The sequence below is a fragment of the Pelophylax lessonae genome (genome assembly GCF_965119305.1).
Source record: "Pelophylax lessonae genome assembly, chromosome: 3".
In the NCBI taxonomy this organism is placed as follows: Eukaryota; Metazoa; Chordata; class Amphibia; order Anura; family Ranidae; genus Pelophylax; species Pelophylax lessonae.
In genome coordinates this window covers 261,024,595-261,049,822 of record NC_138770.1, presented here as the reverse complement: position 1 = coordinate 261,049,822, position 25,228 = coordinate 261,024,595, and the positions used below count along the sequence as shown (strand labels likewise).

The window sequence follows — 25,228 nt, the reverse complement described above, 5'->3', positions numbered from 1 at the left end:
GCAGAGAGATCAGCGTGCCCCCTTCAATGCAGAGATCATCGTACCCCCTTTCAATGCAGAGATGCCTGCGTGCCCCCTTTCAATGCAGAGTGACCGGCAAGACCAGTGCACTTACCTCAGGCAGCGGCGGCTTCAAGTTCTCCTCAGTCCCTCGGCCTCTCCTCGAGTCCTCAATCCTCCCGCCTCCTCCTCGGCCAATGGCATGGGGTTTGCCTTTCGGCCAATCAGGAAGCGGGAGGACCCGCTTCCTGATTGGCCAGGAGGAAGATCCGTGTGACAATAGCGAATTTTCATTCGCTATTGTCACACAATGGGTGGGCTCGGGACGCACTGCTCTGCGCCCCGGGTCCACCTTTTGCTGAAGCCTATTAGAGCCTCTGGCTCAAATCAGGTGATGTAAAAAAAAAAAAAGGTCCATTGAACTCCATGCGTCTGGCGCCCCGCAAGTAGATTAGGGGGCCGGGCGCATGGACAGGGGGGGGCGGCGCCCCTGCGCCCCCAATGCACCGGCCACCACTGAGCCTACAGGCTACGACATTAAAATGAATGGACATTTTATGAAGCTGCAAGATTTTCTAAATACCTACTGGAGCCCCTTAACTGCATAGGCAATCTTCTGGAAAAAATTAACTTAGCTTTTGTGTCATCTTTCCTTTATGTCCCAGATACCCTTTCTAATCGAGAGATGCATTTCTTGCAGGACACAGTCCTAACTGATTAGATAGTGCTTTGTGTTTGATAGGTAGCTGACTCCTTACTCCAAATAAACAGGTGCATTAGACCCCTTCCATCGATGTACATTCACTGACCGCTTCACGTAGACATTAACCATACCCACTCACATCCCTTTGTCTCACAAGTCCTATGGCACTGAAGAGAGAGGGACCAGAACATAAAGAAGGGCTGACCGTTCCTGGAAGATTCTTTAATATGCAGAGAAAACTCCAACATATTCCTTTTTATAAGCAATAGTTTCTTGGGCTGACTTTGACACTTGAGATGCCTTTTCCCCGTAACAGAATCCCTCACATACTATAGCAGTGTATTTCCAAACAAGTCAGAATTCACACAAAGGAACACTAGAGAGATCCCCAGCATTCCCCTTAAGCAAGATAATAAATATTGGTGACTACATTATTGTATGCAATTTCTCAGTACAGCAGAAATCCGGTGAGATTCTCATTCTGTTTGGGACAAATCTCAACCAGCCCCCCAGTTTACCAAAATAAAGTCCTCTCACCTCAGCCACAAAAGTGATCACTGGCCAATCAGAATTCTGTAACCGGGCTGCACAGAACAGTCTACAACATGGGTGTCCAACCTTTTGGCTTCTCTGGGCAACATTGAGTGTAGAGAAATTTTCTCGGGCCGCATATAAAATATATACTATAGTTAAGTTATATAAGTAAAAAAATGCTGCCGCGCCCTTCCTGCGCCGCTACGCCCCCTGCACTAATTTAATACAACTAGAGGATGATGAAATGAAATGGAATCAGTATACAGAGGTTTACTTCTTCTGAGAGATAATAAAGGAACACTCTAACCACCATGACCACTTCAGTGATTTGAAGTTGTCTTGGTGGTAGGAGTCAGAAACACTGCACATGCTCCCCCCCCCCCCCCCTGAGGCAGCCTCTGCCTACTGTTAGTTAGAAGCTGCTGTGGCCATGCCCCCGATCCGACTTCCTTCTTCCTCCCCAGCAAAAAAAAATTGTCAGGGGGCAGTGGGCCACATTGCCTGTGGTTCCGGGCCGCAGGTTGGACATGCCTGGTCTACAATGTGACATCTCTTTGGAGCAAAGTAATCCTTGTAAATGGACATTACATATCCACTTAATTATCTTAGTGGTGAATGCTACAGTGAATTTTTGGTGAATGCAACATTCACTTGTGCCCCTGTGTGTTTCTGCATGTGCATATTTGTTCATGATATGAATTTGTGTACCCAGACCCCAACATAGTAATAGAAATAACAAAAGTAGAGTCTTGTGTGTCTTTTTATATGTTAAAGGGTTTACCCCAAACTAATATTTCTGTTTTTGGTAGATTCCATAGAGTTAGACTCTATGGAAAAGTTTGTTACTCTATTTCTACCAATTTTAGGAGATTACATGCTCTCCGTTGTAGTTGTAATGTATGTAATATTATACATCTAACCAACCCTCCTGCTTCTCACTTGTATATCTACCTAACCCAGCCATTGACAATTCGGATCTCGGGTGGGTCAGCAGGGACCGGAGGAGATTTGAACCATGTATAGGCAGGCTGATTGTACCCAAGTATATCCATCGATCAAATTAGGTACAACCAGCAAGTTGGATCCCTAGGCTACAGCCACTAGCAATGATCACTGTGTTCTGCTGGCAGGGACAGCTCCCCGCGCCCCCCCCCCCCCATCCTCGCTGGGAGAACACAATAGTTCCACAGGAGGGACCCAAAGTTGCAGGAAAAAAAATCATATTGTTTGTGACCTGCCCTAGTTCTGGCAATGACCAACAAAAATTTAATTTATTGCAATTTACCATTCCTTATATGTGATTGCTTAATTTATTTTTTTTTCTGACCTTTTTCTTTAATTTTCCCCTTTGGGATCCCACCACTAACCCACTTCCTGTCCTCAGGTAAACACTCACACACTGTTCTATATCTATGGATGAGCAGCTTTGTTACCAAAGGACAGAAGAACCCCCCCCCCTCCCATCTTCTCTATGAAGACACAGGACACCACTGGATTTCTGGCAGAATCAGAAGTTATTTTGTCTCTTTTTAAGGTCCATGCACCCTGCTTAAAAATTGCTGCTTCTACAGGAGTGTTGTAGAAGCAACTCAATGCTATTCTATGTGTCCATGACAGGAAAACCCCTTTGTTTTATTCTGTCTGATTTTCTGTTTTCATGTGGCCCACTGACATCCATTGCTCTTGTTGTTTTGCTGGTGTCATTGTAACAGATAGGGAGGACTGAGTGAGAAAATCACCCCATTGGGGACCAGTGCTGTATTTTGGCCTAGGCCAACAAGGCCCAGGCCTAGGGCAGCACTTTGCAGGGGGGCAGCAAAAAAGCCACCCCCTCCACCTGAGACTAATGGCCATTGATTGCTAGAGCCGTCTCTCTCACCCTCTCTCTCTCTCTGATCCCCCCTCTCTCTCTCTCTCATCCCCATCTCTCTCTCTCATCCCCCTCTCTCTCTCTCATCCCCCTCTTTCTCTCTCATCCCCCCCCTCTCTCTTTCTTTCTCTCATCCCCCTCCCTCTCTCTCTCTCTCTCTCTCACCCCCTCTTTCTTTCTCTCCTTCAATTTTGGAGGGAGTCACATCCGTTAAAAAAGGAGTGAGGCAAATTTACATGGGGGGGGGGGGGGGGGCGCCCAATTTTAGTCTTGCCTAGGGCAGCACAAAACCAAACTACACCACTGTTGGGGACTCAGGCAGCTGGAATCTATGCAGAGTAGTAAGCCTTTACCATGTTATCGAAGACAAAAAGTTATCAGTTGAAAAAAATGCACTGATTGTGAACTATCAGCTCAATAAATATTTAAGCTGCTTTTAATTCAGCTGTTAACCAAAGCTATACTGTAAGGGTGATGTATAAACTAATGCAAAGAAAAATGGAGTTATTTCATGTACCAGCAAATCCATTTGCAGCTATGCCTTTTCATTTTGTACTGATAAGGAAAGCATTAACCTGGGACCTATGGGCAATGCCAATATTATGTGTTATTTGATTTTTTATTAGCTCATTTTAAACCATATTACTACACTGGTATGTCTACATAGCCCACAGATGTCTTTTCATACTTTTATTTATTACTTTTTATATCATGATATTTTTATTAGAAAATAATCTGTATATATCCCCACCAACACAAATATTCCTTCTTATATTCCTTCCTTCCTAAAAGGCTAATCAAAATAAGCCTCACCTCCAATGGGACTAGTGGTATATATTATATAAGTGGAATGCAGTCACCCTGGGCACCTTGCAGCTGATTGCTATGGAAGGACCTGAAGTCACATTCTGCAAAGCTGGTGTGTACAAGTAAACAACCACTAAACCCTGTTTCACAGATGCCTTTCTAAATGTAATTTACACATACAAAGAAAGAATCTTTGCATGTAAAAAGCTCAGAAGGAAAGTATATCTTTGAAAAATAGCCACACCAAAATACGCCAATATAATAAAAGGTTTCTCAGCATGGGTAATGGCAATGTAAATCACCTTTTATGCAACGGGAAGCATTTGACATTTTTCTCCAGCTGGAATATTTTTTAAAAGAAAAATGTTGCAGTTTTCATGTAAATGTGAATTTTGTATAGTTTTTCCTTAATACATTATATTAATATTATATATTCTATCTATCTACAGTATCTCTCTTTCTGTCTGTCTGTCTATCTGTCAGTGTTTTCATCTTACTTAGTTTCTCTCATATGAATTCCATTACCATGCATGTTTCATGACCTTTGCCATGTTTCAGCACACAAGCTGTCAGTCAGTCAGTAGTGCCAGTACCCCTGGGATTCTTCTGACAGCTCCAGGGGTCACTTCTTCTTGGTAATATAATTTATTACATCAGTGTAGAATTTTAGCAAAATATAAATTACATACTATAGTGGAACTAGTGATCGACCAATATCGTTTTTTAGTGCCGATACCGATATTTTGGTCGTCGGATATCGGTATCGGCAGATATTGGGTGATATTTTCGGACATTTAAACATTTTCTTTTTTTTTTCACAGGTACCGTTGTGGAGGGATTTGGGGGTCTAAAAGACCCCAAACCTCGCCTCTGCACTTTAAAGCATTCAAAACAGCCAAGTTTGGCTGTTTTGAATGCTGTAATTTTTTTGAATCTGGCGCCGAATACTCGGAAGTGATGTCATGACATCACTTCCGGGTTTTTACATGGTGACCTGGTCAGAGCCGAATGCTGCTTTAAACGGGTCTTCTCTTTGGCGGCCGTGGAGGTAGGATGCCCAGGTCTCCGGTTGGGACGGGAGACTGGGGCGAGCCACGGCAGGCGGCGGGAGGGGGGGGGACATCCCCTCCTGCTCCTTGTAATGACAGCCGAGCGGCTTCTTAGCCGCACCGGTTGTCATTACAAGACAGCAGACCGTTGGCTATGGACGCTGGTACCAGGGTGATGCCTCTAGCTGCAGGCATCACTCCAGTACAGCACTTTCCTGGAATATCGGCAATATCGGTAACCTCAGGGGCCGATTCCGATATATCGGGGAAAGTGCATATCGGCCCCTAATACATCAGCATTGGCGATAATCAGTCGATCCCTAGGTGGAACTTTAGCCAGAAAATTAGATCACTTCATAATCGTCCATTTTGCATGTATAGCTATGTAAAACATTAAAAACAAGTGCCTATACTGCTCAAAATCCAGTAATACCACGTTTCACCCTGCTCTGCACAAGCTCAGTTGCTCTAAATTCTCAGCACTGCGCTTAAAATCAGAGCCATCAGAGGCCCATCAGCTGACAGGTTTAAGATTTACTGTTGTTGAAAGAGATAGAAAGCAAAAGGGATGACACAAACTGTGATGAGGAAGAGAGGGAGAGAGAAATGAAAAGCAGAAAAGGTGACAGCACAAACTCTGCTGCTAGGGAGTCGCAAAAGAGTTAGTCACCTTTCACATGGGCCATCCTATCACGTCCGCCGGTCAGTTTTTCAGGCTGACCTGATTGGATGGTCAGTGCATCCCCTAAGAACAGGGGGTTGTAAGCTGACTTGTGTCTGTGTACACCTGCCTACCTCCGGGTCTGATCCAGTCCACTAAAAAAAATGGAAATGGATCCCGGGCTCCCCTAGGCTGAAGGAATGCATAAAGATGCTACTCTGTTAAAGGACAGCTAAGAATAGGCCAGTTAGGATGTGAGAGTAACACTTACTGGCTGAAGATCTACGCAAAAGCAAAATAACCAGGCAGCAATCAGCTTCTGTTCCTTTATGCCTATCAAAAGACTTGAGGAGACAGTGACAACTATTGTGAGACCATTGCACTGCAAGTGACACAATTTCCTGCTTGAATGACTCTTTGCATATGGTTTTAGAGTCCACATAATTTGGTAAGCGCTCCTGACTCTTCATTCTGGTGATGGTCGCACTTAGGGTGATAATTTATTCCCTGTTTCTGAACATGTAAAGTTCTTCCTTTGATCGGATGTGGACTTTATATCTCAGAGCACCCTTTTTTTTATATATATATATAAGATCAAGGGCTTTATTCATCCTTTTCTGTGTTTTCAATTTATGTTTGATGGAATTGATTCATTTCCACTGTTGTCACACTGTATATTTATTTATATTGCACATAGTTGGACATTATTTGAAGTTTTCTTTGCACATTTGCTATTTTGTATTTTTTTGCACAATTCTATGCAGTTTATGGATATTATTGATATCTTTGATATGCACAATTGTATATGATTGTATGCAACACTTTATTTCATTAGGACCTTGTTGCTTAGTAGCGTACCACTTTTTTGCCTTTTTTTCCATTTACAACATTGTTGTGTTGTGGTGCTTGCACCTGTTTTTTATGACCGTAGTGCAGTAGTTTTTATTTAGTCACTGCAGTTGCATGGACTCTGCTACTGAAGGAGCTGAGACCAGAAGGTCCAGCATCAGAACTTTCAGAACTACAGTGATAGCTGTCTTCTGGGAGCACCAAAAACCTGTCAGATGCAAATAATAGACATAAGTCCTGGAGGTGGCCTTCACTTTTTACAAAGTATCTAAATTCCTGGAGTTCAGCTTTAGGGCCCTTTCACACTTGGAGTCCATCAGGCGGACTCCGTTTTCTCAGCGGGGGATTGATCTGCCGATCCCCCGCTGAGCAGGCGGATGACAGTTGTGTCTCTGCGCTGTGTGCAGGGACAAAGCTGTCAGGTCCCCATGCATCTCTATGGGGGAATCGGATGGGAACGGGCCGTCTGTCCGTTCTCATCTGATCCGATCCGCTGGACAGATGGAAAATAGGGTCGGATCGGATGTCAGCGGACATGTCTCCGCTGACATCCAATGCCCCATAGAGATGCATGGGGTGACCGTTCAGATCCGCCAAAAAAAAACTGACCGGTGGATCTGAACGGTCCGCCTGTGTGAAAGGTGCCTTAAAGTTTTTGGCCAAAGGTTTTTGATACATGAATCTCAGGGATTTGCTGCATAGCCATGGTAGTGCCAATCCTGAACCTCATTTCTTGCCTCTATCAGCTTATCATTGGCAGAGTTTCCAGCTATAGATGTAAGCCTGACTCATTTTTGAGAGCAGAAATTGTTACAGGATACAGCTACCTAAACTTCAACAGCTCTGTCTTAGCCGTACATCCTTTCTGTCTCACTGGTGCTAGGAGATCTCTTCCTTTACCATGCCAACTCCCCAATGCCAACCACATTGTCTTGCAAGAGATATAGGGCTCAATTCACAAAGAATTATTTTACTCCTAAAATCTGAGATAAAACTCATAGATTTTTTTTTCACACATTTTTTTGCAATTCACAAAAAAGCTACTAAAATAAAGAATGAATTACTTCATCAAAATGTGAGATATTTTACTCATGAAACCATGTGGTATTTTATCTCATGATATGATGTGATGAACATAGTGGAGGATTAGATTAGTGCTAATAAAAATGGAAAATGGTTTAAACTGTAGAAATATGCCAACTCACAGTGCAGTCCCTGCAGCGTATGTATTATTACAAAAGAAAAAAGATGACCAGAATACCAGTCAGAGGGAAGCTGCTTTCACAGGACACACATGGTGTATTAAAAAAAAAAAAAAATACAAAATAACTTTATAAATATCAAATATTGAATGGAAATAGTTTTAAAAAAATCACACACATAAATATAAAAAAGTTTTTCCACCATTCAAAAAGACAGCTTTGCCAATGGGGAGATTTGCTTTCACTTCTGTCCCGTAGCCAAACCAGGAAGTGAGAGGAATTCCCTGCAAATTGAAAGAATCCCTTGGGGCACCCCAGGTCACCAGAACTAGTGTCCCCATTGGAAGATTTCCTTTATATTATTTTTCTGGGGACAACCCAAAATTTGGGATTTTCTGTCACTTTCACTGATAATGGTAAACAGGACAAATAGAGAGGGTGAATCTCCTATAAAAACCTGACAGGGGTGGTAATCCATCTTTACAAACGAAAAAAGAAAAGTTTTGGCTTTAGTTATACTGTAAGTAAATCACAGCCTCTGTGTTTTTTCATATTTAGGTTTCTATGCATTACTGTTGAGAAATTGATCCAAAATTGTAGAGACTACTCTAAATGGGCTATTGTTTTTTTACATTCCTTAAATACCTCAGGCCTGGGCCGCTACCTTATTAACTTATGCATTTATTTTATTTATTTCCATAGTGAATTGACTATAATGCTGTTTTATGAGTTATTTACCTTGTGTTTTTGGTTTTTGAGGTAAATAACTCATGAGGTGATAGTGAATTGATATTTCCAGCATCTCATGAGATAGTTGGAGAAAATGTGTCACCTGATTCAATTATCTCATGAGATATTCTTTAGTGAATTGAGCAACTAACCAGCACACTTCGTTCTTTGTTTGCCAATGCATTGATAAATAAATGTATTGCGTCAAACCACCTTTTACAACTTGGCCAGTCAGAATGTTGACCAATGTTTGCAACTTTGGCTTTTAACCTTTTATATATTCTGCCTCTCTGTTGGTTCAGTATATCATCCATCCATCCATTTTACTCAATATTATAGTGCATCTGTTTTCTTACTATATGGAGAAGCTGTTATCATGCTATTGATAAAGCTATGAAATCATGGGTGTAATTTATTTTTACTGTACAGATTTTAATTGAATATTGCATTTGTTCAATTATTTTAATTGTTATTGAAATGGTAAAATAAACAGGCAACTAAGAGCTGGTCATTATGCTGTGCTTTTTTCAAGATATGGGATTTCAACGGTCATTGTCACCATAAGCTAAATGCTGGAAGAGACCAGGCAGCAGAAATTTCTCAGATATTGGTACTTAAAAGAACAATATTAGTTGTTGGATGGGAGAGGTAAGTACCATGATATCTAGGGACATTCTAGTTGATACTGCAAAATCTACAAATTAACAAGATATACAGTATTAGTGTTCATACATATACATGATCCTATAAAAATACAGCAACTAGTATGCAGGAGATTGCTGGCAGAAGCCAACAGCCACATCCTGCATTAATAGTGTTCTGTATGCTGTATGCCTATAATACCTGAGCAATGTTTACATATGTAAAGCGTACAGCGTTAATGCAGCCTATTAGTTGCTAGGATGCAGGTGGCTATTGCCACTTTGCATGAATCATTACTAGGATACAGATGGTCACTGCCGCTTGGCATCCTCCCATTGCTAGAATTAAGGCAGCTATTGCCGCCTAGCTTCCTCAGTTGTTAGGATGTAGGCAGCTATTGACACCTAGCTTCCTCAGTTGTTAGGATGTAGGCAGCTATTAAAACCTAGCTTCCTCAGTCATTAGGATGTAGGAAGCTATTGACACCTAGCTTCCTCAGTCATTAGGATGTAGGCAGCTATTGACAACTAGCTTCCTCAGTCGTTAGGATGTAGGCAGCTTTTGACACCTAGCTTCCTCATTCGTTAGGATGTAGGCAGCTATTGAAACCTAGCTTCCTCGGTCGTTAGGATGTAGGCAGCTTTTGACACCTAGCTTCCTCAGTCGTTAGGATGTAGGCAGCTATTGAGGCCTAGCTTCCTCGGTCGTTAGGATGTAGGCAGCTATTGACACCTAGCTTCCTCGGTCGTTAGGATGTAGGCAGCTATTGACACCTAGCTTCCTCAGTTGTTAGGATGTAGGCAGCTATTGACACCTAGCTTCCTCAGTGGTTAGGATGTAGGCAGCTATTGACACCTTGCTTCCTCTGTCCTTAGGATGTAGGCAGCTATTGACACCTAGCTTCCTCAGTCGTTAGGATGTAGGCAGCTATTGACACCTAGCTTCCTCAGTCATTAGGATGTAGGCAGCTATTGACACTTAGCTTCCTCGGTCGTTAGGATGTAGGCAGCTATTGACACCTAGCTTCCTCAGTCGTTAGGATGTAGGCAGCTATTGCCGCCTAGCTTTCTCAGTCGTTAGGATATAGGCAGCTATTGACACCTAGCTTCCTCAGTTGTTAGGATGTAGGCAGCTATTGACACCTAGCTTCCTCAGTCGTTAGGATGTAGGCAGCTATTGACACCTAGCTTCCTCAGTCGTTAGGATGTAGGCAGCTATTGACACCTAGCTTCCTCAGTCGTTAGGATGTAGGCAGCTTTTGACACCTAGCTTTCTCATTCGTTAGGATGTAGGCAGCTATTGAAACCTAGCTTCCTCGGTCATTAGGATGTAGGCAGCTTTTGACACCTAGCTTCCTCAGTCGTTAGGATGTAGGCAGCTATTGAGACCTAGCTTCCTCGGTCGTTAGGATGTAGGCAGCTATTGACACCTAGCTTCCTCAGTCGTTAGGATGTAGGCAGCTATTGACACCTAGCTTCCTCAGTCGTTAGGATGTAGGCAGCTATTGACACCTAGCTTCCTCAGTCATTAGGATGTAGGCAGCTATTGACACTTAGCTTCCTCGGTCGTTAGGATGTAGGCAGCTATTGACACCTAGCTTCCTCAGTCATTAGGATGTAGGCAGCTATTGACACTTAGCTTCCTCGGTATTTAGGATGTAGGCAGCTATTGCCGCCTAGCTTTCTCAGTCGTTAGGATGTAGGCAGCTATTGACACCTAGCTTCCTCAGTTGTTAGGATGTAGGCAGCTATTGACAACTAGCTTCCTCAGTCGTTAGGATGTAGGCAGCTATTGACACTTAGCTTCCTCGGTTGTTAGGATGTAGGCAGCTATTGACACCTAGCTTCCTCAGTCGTTAGGATGTAGGCAGCTATTGCCGCCTAGCTTTCTCAGTCGTTAGGATGTAGGCAGCTATTGACACCTAGCTTCCTCAGTTGTTAGGATGTAGGCAGCTATTGACACCTAGCTTCCTCAGTGGTTAGGATGTAGGCAGCTATTGACACCTAGCTTCCTCAGTCGTTAGGATGTAGGCAGCTATTGACACCTAGCTTCCTCAGTGGTTAGGATGTAGGCAGCTATTGACACCTAGCTTCCTCAGTCGTTAGGATGTAGGCAGCTATTGACACCTAGCTTCCTCGGTCATTAGGATGTAGGCAGCTATTGACACCTAGCTTCCTCAGTGGTTAGGATGTAGGCAGCTATTGACACCTAGCTTCCTCAGTCGTTAGGATGTAGGCAGCTATTGACACTTAGCTTCCTCGGTCGTTAGGATGTAGGCAGCTATTGACACCTAGCTTCCTCAGTCGTTAGGATGTAGGCAGCTATTGCCGCCTAGCTTCCTCAGTCGTTAGGATGTAGGCAGCTATTGACACCTAGCTTCCTCAGTCGTTAGGATCTAGGCAGCTATTGACACCTAGCTTCCTCAGTCGTTAGGATGTAGGCAGCTATTGACACTTAGCTTCCTCGTCGTTAGGATGTAGGCAGCTATTGACACCTAGCTTCCTCAGTTGTTAGGATGTAGGCAGCTATTGACACCTAGCTTCCTCAGTGGTTAGGATGTAGGCAGCTATTGACACCTAGCTTCCTCAGTCGTTAGGATGTAGGCAGCTATTGACACCTAGCTTCCTCAGTGGTTAGGATGTAGGCAGCTATTGACACCTAGCTTCCTCTTTCGTTAGGATGTAGGCAGCTATTGACACCTAGCTTCCTCGGTCGTTAGGATGTAGGCAGCTTTTGAGACCTAGCTTCCTCAGTCGTTAGGATGTAGGCAGCTATTGAGACCTAGCTTCCACGGTCGTTAGGATGTAGGCAGCTATTGACACCTAGCTTCCTCGGTCGTTAGGATGTAGGCAGCTATTGCCGCCTAGCTTTCTCAGTCGCTAGGATGTAGGCAGCTATTGACACCTAGCTTCCTCAGTTGTTAGGATGTAGGCAGCTATTGACACCTAGCTTCCTCAGTCGTTAGGATGTAGGCAGCTATTGACACCTAGCTTCCTCAGTGGTTAGGATGTAGGCAGCTATTGACACTTAGCTTCCTCGGTCGTTAGGATGTAGGCAGCTATTGACACCTAGCTTCCTCAGTCGTTAGGATGTAGGCAGCTATTGACACCTTGCTTCCTCTGTCCTTAGGATGTAGGCAGCTATTGACACCTACTTCCTCAGTCGTTAGGATGTAGGCAGCAATTGACACCTAGCTTCCTCAGTCATTAGGATGTAGGCAGCTATTGACACTTAGCTTCCTCGGTCGTTAGGATGTAGGCAGCTATTGACACCTAGCTTCCTCAGTCGTTAGGATGTAGGCAGCTATTGCCGCCTAGCTTTCTCAGTCGTTAGGATATAGGCAGCTATTGACACCTAGCTTCCTCAGTTGTTAGGATGTAGGCAGCTATTGACACCTAGCTTCCTCAGTCGTTAGGATGTAGGCAGCTATTGACACCTAGCTTCCTCAGTCGTTAGGATGTAGGCAGCTATTGACACCTAGCTTCCTCAGTCGTTAGGATGTAGGCAGCTTTTGACACCTAGCTTTCTCATTCGTTAGGATGTAGGCAGCTATTGAAACCTAGCTTCCTCGGTCATTAGGATGTAGGCAGCTTTTGACACCTAGCTTCCTCAGTCGTTAGGATGTAGGCAGCTATTGAGACCTAGCTTCCTCGGTCGTTAGGATGTAGGCAGCTATTGACACCTAGCTTCCTCAGTCGTTAGGATGTAGGCAGCTATTGACACCTAGCTTCCTCAGTCGTTAGGATGTAGGCAGCTATTGACACCTAGCTTCCTCAGTCATTAGGATGTAGGCAGCTATTGACACTTAGCTTCCTCGGTCGTTAGGATGTAGGCAGCTATTGACACCTAGCTTCCTCAGTCATTAGGATGTAGGCAGCTATTGACACTTAGCTTCCTCGGTATTTAGGATGTAGGCAGCTATTGCCGCCTAGCTTTCTCAGTCGTTAGGATGTAGGCAGCTATTGACACCTAGCTTCCTCAGTTGTTAGGATGTAGGCAGCTATTGACAACTAGCTTCCTCAGTCGTTAGGATGTAGGCAGCTATTGACACTTAGCTTCCTCGGTTGTTAGGATGTAGGCAGCTATTGACACCTAGCTTCCTCAGTCGTTAGGATGTAGGCAGCTATTGCCGCCTAGCTTTCTCAGTCGTTAGGATGTAGGCAGCTATTGACACCTAGCTTCCTCAGTTGTTAGGATGTAGGCAGCTATTGACACCTAGCTTCCTCAGTGGTTAGGATGTAGGCAGCTATTGACACCTAGCTTCCTCAGTCGTTAGGATGTAGGCAGCTATTGACACCTAGCTTCCTCAGTGGTTAGGATGTAGGCAGCTATTGACACCTAGCTTCCTCAGTCGTTAGGATGTAGGCAGCTATTGACACCTAGCTTCCTCGGTCATTAGGATGTAGGCAGCTATTGACACCTAGCTTCCTCAGTGGTTAGGATGTAGGCAGCTATTGACACCTAGCTTCCTCAGTCGTTAGGATGTAGGCAGCTATTGACACTTAGCTTCCTCGGTCGTTAGGATGTAGGCAGCTATTGACACCTAGCTTCCTCAGTCGTTAGGATGTAGGCAGCTATTGCCGCCTAGCTTCCTCAGTCGTTAGGATGTAGGCAGCTATTGACACCTAGCTTCCTCAGTCGTTAGGATCTAGGCAGCTATTGACACCTAGCTTCCTCAGTCGTTAGGATGTAGGCAGCTATTGACACTTAGCTTCCTCGTCGTTAGGATGTAGGCAGCTATTGACACCTAGCTTCCTCAGTTGTTAGGATGTAGGCAGCTATTGACACCTAGCTTCCTCAGTGGTTAGGATGTAGGCAGCTATTGACACCTAGCTTCCTCAGTCGTTAGGATGTAGGCAGCTATTGACACCTAGCTTCCTCAGTGGTTAGGATGTAGGCAGCTATTGACACCTAGCTTCCTCTTTCGTTAGGATGTAGGCAGCTATTGACACCTAGCTTCCTCGGTCGTTAGGATGTAGGCAGCTTTTGAGACCTAGCTTCCTCAGTCGTTAGGATGTAGGCAGCTATTGAGACCTAGCTTCCACGGTCGTTAGGATGTAGGCAGCTATTGACACCTAGCTTCCTCGGTCGTTAGGATGTAGGCAGCTATTGCCGCCTAGCTTTCTCAGTCGCTAGGATGTAGGCAGCTATTGACACCTAGCTTCCTCAGTTGTTAGGATGTAGGCAGCTATTGACACCTAGCTTCCTCAGTCGTTAGGATGTAGGCAGCTATTGACACCTAGCTTCCTCAGTGGTTAGGATGTAGGCAGCTATTGACACTTAGCTTCCTCGGTCGTTAGGATGTAGGCAGCTATTGACACCTAGCTTCCTCAGTCGTTAGGATGTAGGCAGCTATTGACACCTTGCTTCCTCTGTCCTTAGGATGTAGGCAGCTATTGACACCTACTTCCTCAGTCGTTAGGATGTAGGCAGCAATTGACACCTAGCTTCCTCAGTCATTAGGATGTAGGCAGCTATTGACACTTAGCTTCCTCGGTCGTTAGGATGTAGGCAGCTATTGACACCTAGCTTCCTCAGTCGTTAGGATGTAGGCAGCTATTGCCGCCTAGCTTTCTCAGTCGTTAGGATATAGGCAGCTATTGACACCTAGCTTCCTCAGTTGTTAGGATGTAGGCAGCTATAGACACCTAGCTTCCTCAGTCGTTAGGATGTAGGCAGCTATTGACACCTAGCTTCCTCAGTCGTTAGGATGTAGGCAGCTATTGACACCTAGCTTCCTCAGTCGTTAGGATGTAGGCAGCTTTTGACACCTAGCTTTCTCATTCGTTAGGATGTAGGCAGCTATTGAAACCTAGCTTCCTCGGTCATTAGGATGTAGGCAGCTTTTGACACCTAGCTTCCTCAGTCGTTAGGATGTAGGCAGCTATTGAGACCTAGCTTCCTCGGTCGTTAGGATGTAGGCAGCTATTGACACCTAGCTTCCTCAGTTGTTAGGATGTAGGCAGCTATTGACGCCTAGCTTCCTCAGTCGTTAGGATGTAGGCAGCTATTGACACCTAGCTTCCTCAGTCATTAGGATGTAGGCAGCTATTGACACTTAGCTTCCTCGGTCGTTAGGATGTAGGCAGCTATTGACACCTAGCTTCCTCAGTCATTAGGATGTAGGCAGCTATTGACACTTAGCTTCCTCGGTCGTTAGGATGTAGGCAGCTATTGCCGCCTAGCTTTCTCAGTCGTTAGGATGTAGGCAGCTATTGACTCCTAGCTTCCTCAGTTGTTAGGATGTAGGCAGCTATTGACACCTAGCTTCCTCAGTCGTTAGGATGTAGGCAGCTATTGACACTTAGCTTCCTCGGTCGTTAGGATGTAGGCAGCTATTGCCGCCTAGCTTTCTCAGTCGTTAGGATGTAGGCAGCTATTGACATCTAGCTTCCTCAGTTGTTAGGATGTAGGCAGCTATTGACACCTAGCTTCCTCAGTGGTTAGGATGTAGGCAGCTATTGACACCTAGCTTCCTCAGTCGTTAGGATGTAGGCAGCTATTGACACCTAGCTTCCTCAGTGGTTAGGATGTAGGCAGCTATTGACACCTAGCTTCCTCAGTCGTTAGGATGTAGGCAGCTATTGACACCTAGCTTCCTCGGTCGTTAGGATGTAGGCAGCTATTGACACCTAGCTTCCTCAGTGGTTAGGATGTAGGCAGCTATTGACACCTAGCTTCCTCAGTCGTTAGGATGTAGGCAGCTATTGACACTTAGCTTCCTCGGTCGTTAGGATGTAGGCAGCTATTGACACCTAGCTTCCTCAGTCGTTAGGATGTAGGCAGCTATTGCCGCCTAGCTTCCTCAGTCGTTAGGATGTAGTCAGCTATTGACACCTAGCTTCCTCAGTCGTTAGGATCTAGGCAGCTATTGACACCTAGCTTCCTCAGTCGTTAGGATGTAGGCAGCTATTGACACTTAGCTTCCTCGGTCGTTAGGATGTAGGCAGCTATTGACACCTAGCTTCCTCAGTTGTTAGGATGTAGGCAGCTATTGACACCTAGCTTCCTCAGTGGTTAGGATGTAGGCAGCTATTGACACCTAGCTTCCTCAGTCGTTAGGATGTAGGCAGCTATTGACACCTAGCTTCCTCAGTGGTTAGGATGTAGGCAGCTATTGACACCTAGCTTCCTCAGTCGTTAGGATGTAGGCAGCTATTGACACCTAGCTTCCTCGGTCGTTAGGATGTAGGCAGCTATTGACACCTAGCTTCCTCAGTGGTTAGGATGTAGGCAGCTATTGACACCTAGCTTCCTCAGTCGTTAGGATGTAGGCAGCTATTAACACTTAGCTTCCTCGGTCGTTAGGATGTAGGCAGATATTGACACCTAGCTTCCTCAGTCGTTAAGATATAGGCAGCTATTGCCGCCTAGCTTCCTCAGTCGTTAGGATGTAGGCAGCTATTGACACCTAGCTTCCTCAGTCGTTAGGATCTAGGCAGCTATTGACACCTAGCTTCCTCAGTCGTTAGGATGTAGGCAGCTATTGACACTTAGCTTCCTCGGTCGTTAGGATGTAGGCAGCTATTGACACCTAGCTTCCTCAGTGGTTAGGATGTAGGCAGCTATTGACACCTAGCTTCCTCAGTCGTTAGGATGTAGGCAGCTATTGACACCTAGCTTCCTCAGTCGTTAGGATGTAGGCAGCTATTGACACCTAGCTTCCTCGGTCATTAGGATGTAGGCAGCTATTGACACCTAGCTTCCTCAGTGGTTAGGATGTAGGCAGCTATTGACACCTAGCTTCCTCAGTCGTTAGGATGTAGGCAGCTATTGACACTTAGCTTCCTCGGTCGTTAGGATGTAGGCAGCTATTGACACCTAGCTTCCTCAGTCGTTAGGATGTAGGCAGCTATTGCCGCCTAGCTTCCTCAGTCGTTAGGATGTAGGCAGCTATTGACACCTAGCTTCCTCAGTCGTTAGGATCTAGGCAGCTATTGACACCTAGCTTCCTCAGTCGTTAGGATGTAGGCAGCTATTGACACTTAGCTTCCTCGTCGTTAGGATGTAGGCAGCTATTGACACCTAGCTTCCTCAGTTGTTAGGATGTAGGCAGCTATTGACACCTAGCTTCCTCAGTGGTTAGGATGTAGGCAGCTATTGACACCTAGCTTCCTCAGTCGTTAGGATGTAGGCAGCTATTGACACCTAGCTTCCTCAGTGGTTAGGATGTAGGCAGCTATTGACACCTAGCTTCCTCTTTCGTTAGGATGTAGGCAGCTATTGACACCTAGCTTCCTCGGTCGTTAGGATGTAGGCAGCTTTTGAGACCTAGCTTCCTCAGTCGTTAGGATGTAGGCAGCTATTGAGACCTAGCTTCCACGGTCGTTAGGATGTAGGCAGCTATTGACACCTAGCTTCCTCGGTCGTTAGGATGTAGGCAGCTATTGCCGCCTAGCTTTCTCAGTCGCTAGGATGTAGGCAGCTATTGACACCTAGCTTCCTCAGTTGTTAGGATGTAGGCAGCTATTGACACCTAGCTTCCTCAGTCGTTAGGATGTAGGCAGCTATTGACACCTAGCTTCCTCAGTGGTTAGGATGTAGGCAGCTATTGACACTTAGCTTCCTCGGTCGTTAGGATGTAGGCAGCTATTGACACCTAGCTTCCTCAGTCGTTAGGATGTAGGCAGCTATTGACACCTTGCTTCCTCTGTCCTTAGGATGTAGGCAGCTATTGACACCTACTTCCTCAGTCGTTAGGATGTAGGCAGCAATTGACACCTAGCTTCCTCAGTCATTAGGATGTAGGCAGCTATTGACACTTAGCTTCCTCGGTCGTTAGGATGTAGGCAGCTATTGACACCTAGCTTCCTCAGTCGTTAGGATGTAGGCAGCTATTGCCGCCTAGCTTTCTCAGTCGTTAGGATATAGGCAGCTATTGACACCTAGCTTCCTCAGTTGTTAGGATGTAGGCAGCTATTGACACCTAGCTTCCTCAGTCGTTAGGATGTAGGCAGCTATTGACACCTAGCTTCCTCAGTCGTTAGGATGTAGGCAGCTATTGACACCTAGCTTCCTCAGTCGTTAGGATGTAGGCAGCTTTTGACACCTAGCTTTCTCATTCGTTAGGATGTAGGCAGCTATTGAAACCTAGCTTCCTCGGTCATTAGGATGTAGGCAGCTTTTGACACCTAGCTTCCTCAGTCGTTAGGATGTAGGCAGCTATTGAGACCTAGCTTCCTCGGTCGTTAGGATGTAGGCAGCTATTGACACCTAGCTTCCTCAGTTGTTAGGATGTAGGCAGCTATTGACACCTAGCTTCCTCAGTCGTTAGGATGTAGGCAGCTATTGACACCTAGCTTCCTCAGTCATTAGGATGTAGGCAGCTATTGACACTTAGCTTCCTCGGTCGTTAGGATGTAGGCAGCTATTGACACCTAGCTTCCTCAGTCATTAGGATGTAGGCAGCTATTGACACTTAGCTTCCTCGGTCGTTAGGATGTAGGCAGCTATTGCCGCCTAGCTTTCTCAGTCGTTAGGATGTAGGCAGCTATTGACACCTAGCTTCCTCAGTTGTTAGGATGTAGGCAGCTATTGACACCTAGCTTCCTCAGTCGTTAGGATGTAGGCAGCTATTGACACTTAGCTTCCTCGGTCGTTAGGATGTAGGCAGCTATTGCCGCCTAGCTTTCTCAGTCGTTAGGATGTAGGCAGCTATTGACATCTAGCTTCCTCAGTTGTTAGGATGTAGGCAGCTATTGACACCTAGCTTCCTCAGTGGTTAGGATGTAGGCAGCTATTGACACCTAGCTTCCTCAGTCGTTAGGATGTAGGCAGCTATTGACACCTAGCTTCCTCAGTGGTTAGGATGTAGGCAGCTATTGACACCTAGCTTCCTCAGTCGTTAGGATGTAGGCAGCTATTGACACCTAGCTTCCTCGGTCGTTAGGATGTAGGCAGCTATTGACACCTAGCTTCCTCAGTGGTTAGGATGTAGGCAGCTATTGACACCTAGCTTCCTCAGTCGTTAGGATGTAGGCAGCTATTGACACTTAGCTTCCTCGGTCGTTAGGATGTAGGCAGCTATTGACACCTAGCTTCCTCAGTCGTTAGGATGTAGGCAGCTATTGCCGCCTAGCTTCCTCAGTCGTTAGGATGTAGTCAGCTATTGACACCTAGCTTCCTCAGTCGTTAGGATCTAGGCAGCTATTGACACCTAGCTTCCTCAGTCGTTAGGATGTAGGCAGCTATTGACACTTAGCTTCCTCGGTCGTTAGGATGTAGGCAGCTATTGACACCTAGCTTCCTCAGTTGTTAGGATGTAGGCAGCTATTGACACCTAGCTTCCTCAGTGGTTAGGATGTAGGCAGCTATTGACACCTAGCTTCCTCAGTCGTTAGGATGTAGGCAGCTATTGACACCTAGCTTCCTCAGTGGTTAGGATGTAGGCAGCTATTGACACCTAGCTTCCTCAGTCGTTAGGATGTAGGCAGCTATTGACACCTAGCTTCCTCGGTCGTTAGGATGTAGGCAGCTATTGACACCTAGCTTCCTCAGTGGTTAGGATGTAGGCAGCTATTGACACCTAGCTTCCTCAGTCGTTAGGATGTAGGCAGCTATTAACACTTAGCTTCCTCGGTCGTTAGGATGTAGGCAGATATTGACACCTAGCTTCCTCAGTCGTTAGGATATAGGCAGCTATTGCCGCCTAGCTTCCTCAGTCGTTAGGATGTAGGCAGCTATTGACACCTAGCTTCCTCAGTCGTTAGGATCTAGGCAGCTATTGACACCTAGCTTCCTCAGTCGTTAGGATGTAGGCAGCTATTGACACTTAGCTTCCTCGGTCGTTAGGATGTAGGCAGCTATTGACACCTAGCTTCCTCAGTGGTTAGGATGTAGGCAGCTATTGACACCTAGCTTCCTCAGTCGTTAGGATGTAGGCAGCTATTGACACCTAGCTTCCTCAGTGGTTAGGATGTAGGCAGCTATTGACACCTAGCTTCCTCAGTCGTTAGGATGTAGGCAGCTATTGACACCTAGCTTCCTCAGTCGTTAGGATGTAGGCAGCTATTGACACTTAGCTTCCTCGGTCGTTAGGATGTAGGCAGCTATTGACACCTAGCTTCCTCAGTGGTTAGGATGTAGGCAGCTATTGACACCTAGCTTCCTCAGTCGTTAGGATGTAGGCAGCTATTGACACCTAGCTTCCTCGGTCGTTAGGATGTAGGCAGCTATTGACACCTAGCTTCCTCAGTGGTTAGGATGTAGGCAGCTATTGACACCTAGCTTCCTCAGTCGTTAGGATGTAGGCAGCTATTGACACTTAGCTTCCTCGGTCGTTAGGATGTAGGCAGCTATTGACACCTAGCTTCCTCAGTCGTTAGGATGTAGGCAGCTATTGCCGCCTAGCTTCCTCAGTCGTTAGGATGTAGGCAGCTATTGACACCTAGCTTCCTCAGTTGTTAGGATGTAGGCAGCTATTGACACCTAGCTTCCTCAGTGGTTAGGATGTAGGCAGCTATTGACACCTAGCTTCCTCAGTCGTTAGGATGTAGGCAGCTATTGACACTTAGCTTCCTCGGTCGTTAGGATGTAGGCAGCTATTGACACCTAGCTTCCTCAGTGGTTAGGATGTAGGCAGCTTTTGACACCTAGCTTCCTCAGTTGTTAGGATGTAGGCAGCTATTGACACCTAGCTTCCTCAGTCGTTAGGATGTAGGCAGCTATTGACAATTAGCTTCCTCAGTTGTTAGGATGTAGGCAGCTATTGACACCTAGCTTCCTCAGTTGCTGGGATGAAGGCAGCTGTTGCTGCCTAGCATCCACTGTTACTGGGATACAGGGGGCTATTGCCACCCAGTGTCCTCAATTACTAGGATGCAGATGGTTGTTGCCGCTCAGCATCATCTGTTGCTAGGATGCAGGCAGCTACTGCCACCTAGTGTCCTCCTTTGCTAGGACACAGGCAGCTCTTGAACTCCAAAAGAATACCCATGTAAACGTTGGCACATACATTTACATGTTTACAGAGTAAAAAAAAGTCTACACGTAGGACCTCAGACACAGATTACTGCACAAGATTACTGATCTTTATACAGCTGTGTTCATCATATGCCCATAGAGAACAATATATTTGCCTTTGGAGCTGTAAAAAAAAGAAGGTTTACTGATAAAAATCCATATTTGTTGGTGCTGTGCGCATGGGCCCTTAGGCATAAAACTTTCTGACTTTTGTAGAGATCATGCCATAATTAATTTTACATTAAGATTTATTTTCACTGACCTTTAGCAAGGTCAGTGCTGTAAGAAATCACTTCAAACAATTGTGTAGCTGATGATCTAAGCATCTTTATAAATGGAGAAATAGTCATGAGAGTATTGAGCTATGTACCAGTGCCTCCGTGGTTAGAGACCACTATTGCTGTAGAGAGAAGTAGCAGGTACAGTGCCAGGTTTTTAATTTTAAAGTATGTACTTCTGTTCTACTGTAGATGGTGCAGATAAAAGGATAATACTTCACCAGAAAAATGCCAACAGCATTTTCAATAGTGGCAGATGTCTTTAAACTATCCACAAAATGTGGACAAGAAATGTGAAGATTCCTTCTCAGTAGCATTCTACTTTTTTGAGATAAAGCTGTTTTTAGAGTAACCTTACAGAGTATGGGTTTAACCTGGTATTGGTGCCATTTGCTGAATGTTTTAATTAGTACATATGATGGTAGTGACAATCCAATGGCATTACATTACTAAAGGAGAAGAGAATGTAAATTCATAAGGGGAATGCCCTCTTAGTGTAATGAATACAGTGAAGTTGTGTTCATTTTATTATTTCAATCAAGGCTACATACTGTTTATTGTAATGTCCATGCACAACATTCTGCACAGGCCTGGACTGGCCATAGGGCACACTGGACATCTGCCTGGTGCGCTGGGGCTGCATGTCCTAACAAGAGCTGGCTAATGCAGGGGTCCCGAACCCCCGGCCGTGGAGCAGTACGTGGCCTGTTGATAACTGGTCGGGAGGTAAGGAGGTAAGCGGCGACTGCAGTCCAGACTGGGCTAACATAGATCGTGGTCGCTACCCACTTCCCGCTATGCGGCCATACCTGCGTCTCCTCTCCCGGCTCACCCGCCCCACCAACTATGTCATCCTATCAGTAGAGCAGGGGTTGGGAGGAGCTGGAGATCTGCACAGAGACAAGAGTCTTTTTCACCCACTTGTTAATATGATCCCAACCTGCAGCTCCTCTGCCCTGCTGATAGGATGACATTGTTGGTGGGCGGGTAGACGTGGAGAGGACAAACAGGCTGAATCCTGCCCCTGCTCTGCCATAGGTAGGACTGTGCAGAGGAAGCAAAGAGTAAAAGAGGGCACTGTGATTAGAGAAAAGGGGGGGCAAGACTTCAATGGGGGGCTGTGATTACTAGGGGCACTGTAATGTAAAAGGGCACTATAAAAGGGACAACACTGTAAAGGGGCACTGCAATCATCACAGTAGTGGCCTCCCCCCCATCCATGCGTCCGGCCCCCTAATCTACATGCGGGACCCCGGACTAATGGATTCCATAGGGGGATTTTTTTTTTTGAAGCACGTGATTAGAGCCAGAGGCTCTGGATAAGGGGAGTCAGGAGGAGAGGAGATCGGAGTCTTCCTGGGCAGGACATCTGCTTCCTAAGTTAAGGAGGCCATCCGTCTCCCATGGGGGGGGTGTGTTCCCCTCATTCATGTCCGTCTCTGGTGGGGGGTGTTGTTTGGTTTTGCACCCCCCAGCCACCACTGCATCACAGTTCCTCCTTTTACAGTGCAGTGGACCGACTCTGTGAATGTCCCGTCACGGGAAATAAAAGCAGCATTTTTGCTTGTACATGATTAAGCAAAGGGAAGTCAGCAGAACTTCACCTATTTGTCCTTAGTAATTCAACTCAATTGTGCAGTCCCTATTTACAGATCACTGCAATTATGGATATATAAACAGTTTAGCCTATCGATGTCAACCTTGATAGAATGACCTAATTAAACACATAAGTGGTGAGGAAGTCTAACTTGCATGAATAAAGTTTCTCCAGGTACGAGTTCACTGGCATCCAGTTTGTACAGCATATTGCTTGCACACACAGGGCCGCTGATAGGGGGGACCAACATCCCTCTTGTAGGGGGCCCGAGCACACAGGGGGCCCCACACAGAGAGGGGGATTCGTGATAAACAACAAATACAGAAATCTTCCTCCAGCACCTGAATCTGATCTGTCCCTCTCCCTGCTATCAGCTTGTATCTGTTGAGAAAGAGACAGTTGTCCCTCACTAATCCCCCTCCCAGCACTTATCTCTGCTCAGGAGTTTATTTGTAAATTGTAACTTTGTTTCTCTCTCTCTGTCTCTCTGGTCACTGAGCTCCAACTTGCCCAGCCTGTATATTTTTCTCATCTCATCTTTTTTATTTAACATAGTTTTTTTTTTAATTTAGCAGGAATTATGCGAGTTATGTTATATTTGAGTCTGATAATAGTGATTTTGTTGTAATTTTAGCTAAATATATCTTTAATATTTTCTTGGGGGGGGGGGGGGCCCTGCCAGGTAGTCTGTACTGGGCCCCAGTGTGTAGTAACTTATAGCAAGCAATCAACCAGGATTCTAGTTTTTACTGATGTGACTACAACTGCAGTGGGCTGCTGTCTTTTTAAAGCTTTGGTTAAAAAAATATGTTTTCTCTACAGCTTTAGTTACATTACTTACCTATGAAGACAAATGTCCCGCCATGTGCAGGCTGCTGTATTCTGGAGAAATCTTCACTATAGGGATGCCTGTCTTCTTCATACAGCTGTGATTGAAACAGCTCTGTGTCTCTGGACTCCAGGCGCTGTTTTAAAGATAATCTGATGGGGACACGCCCCTTCCTGCCCTCTCCGCTATTGAGAAAAGGTCTTTCGCTGATTACACTCTCTTCCCCCATTCAAAGATCGTGTTATAGGCATTGTAATTAGTAAAATAACTTTTTTTCAGGGGAGGAGAGGAGCTCAGAGGTCAAGGCCCTGAAGCTGTTAACCCCCACAGTGCTGGATGCTCAGCAGCAAGAAGAGGACAGTGTTTGCCTCCTCTGCCTGTCTGCTGGACATCACTTTCCACAACTTCCTGGATTCCATGCATGATTTGCAGTTTATCCTCTGCTGTTTACTTTATATGTCTAAGGACTACATATCCCATGGTACCCTGCTGCCTGCAAGTAGTGATTCCTGTACTGACACCTCCTCTTGAAACTCCTCCTCTCAGCACCTCTGTAGTTCAGAAGGTGGGCTCTGGGAAATGTGTGACACAGCAGTGCCTACTCACAGGGCCTATAGGAAATACATGTCACAGATATTAAAGAAGTAAATGTGTGAGGATCTTCACAAATTACGTTTACAAACTTGATTGTTCAGAATAATAAGAGTAGGCTAGAAATAATTGAAATACAATGTGGAAATGAAAACATGATTTTACATTTTGACCATAGATATGCTTTAAATAGTCACGGAACTTTGTGGTGTCTTATGGTGCTTTTCCACTGCATGGAACCGAACAGTTCGGCTCGCTTTTGTGCTTTTCCACTGCTGGTACCGCGTGGTATGGTGTAGGAACGGTTCGGTACGGTATGGTACGGCGGTGCTTTTCCACTGCATGGAACCGTACGGCTCTCAAAAACAGTACCACCTCGATTGTGGTTCCAAGAAGTACCATACCCGGTACTATATCCCACAATCCTTTGCATGCAGTCACTACTAGCCGCTGATTGTTTAGAGAATCCCACCCACCCCGTTGTTATCCCACCCACTTAACTTTAACTTTAGTACTACTTTAGTGGAAAAGCAAACCATACCATACCGTACCGAACCGTTCCAACACCGTACCATGCGGTACCAGCAGTGGAAAAGCAAACCGGGCCAAGCAGGGCCAAGCAGGGTCGAGTAGAGCCGAGCCGGTACTTGCAGTGGAAAAGTGTCATTAGAAGCCAGTGCAATATTCTGCATACATTATCATGAGGACTGAATATAATAATTGAATCATGTGTTTCTTTTGAGGATGATCACAGTTTTTCGTCTGAACACGCTATCACAATACCTTGTTCAGCCTTCAGAATGGAAAGGAGGGGTGCAACACCAAGATGATATATTATGTGCTGCATTTTTGCCCCCACAAAGCCTTGTTACAGGTAAGTCTACAAAAACGCTGGGCAGCAGAGCTCCTTTTGTGTTCCCTGTACT

The 25,228-nt window shown here is 45.4% G+C and overlaps 1 protein-coding gene across 1 annotated transcript in view; it reads left to right on the top strand.

The window, feature by feature from the left end:
- Nucleotides 1–25,228, top strand: part of WDR49 (WD repeat domain 49) — a 270,818-nt gene that overhangs the window by 123,171 nt on the left and 122,419 nt on the right. The window contains exons 9-10 of the mRNA XM_082251290.1: nt 8,937–9,052; nt 25,046–25,176. Coding sequence (XP_082107416.1) covers nt 8,937–9,052; nt 25,046–25,176 — 247 coding nt within the window. The remainder of the gene's footprint in view (nt 1–8,936; nt 9,053–25,045; nt 25,177–25,228) is intronic.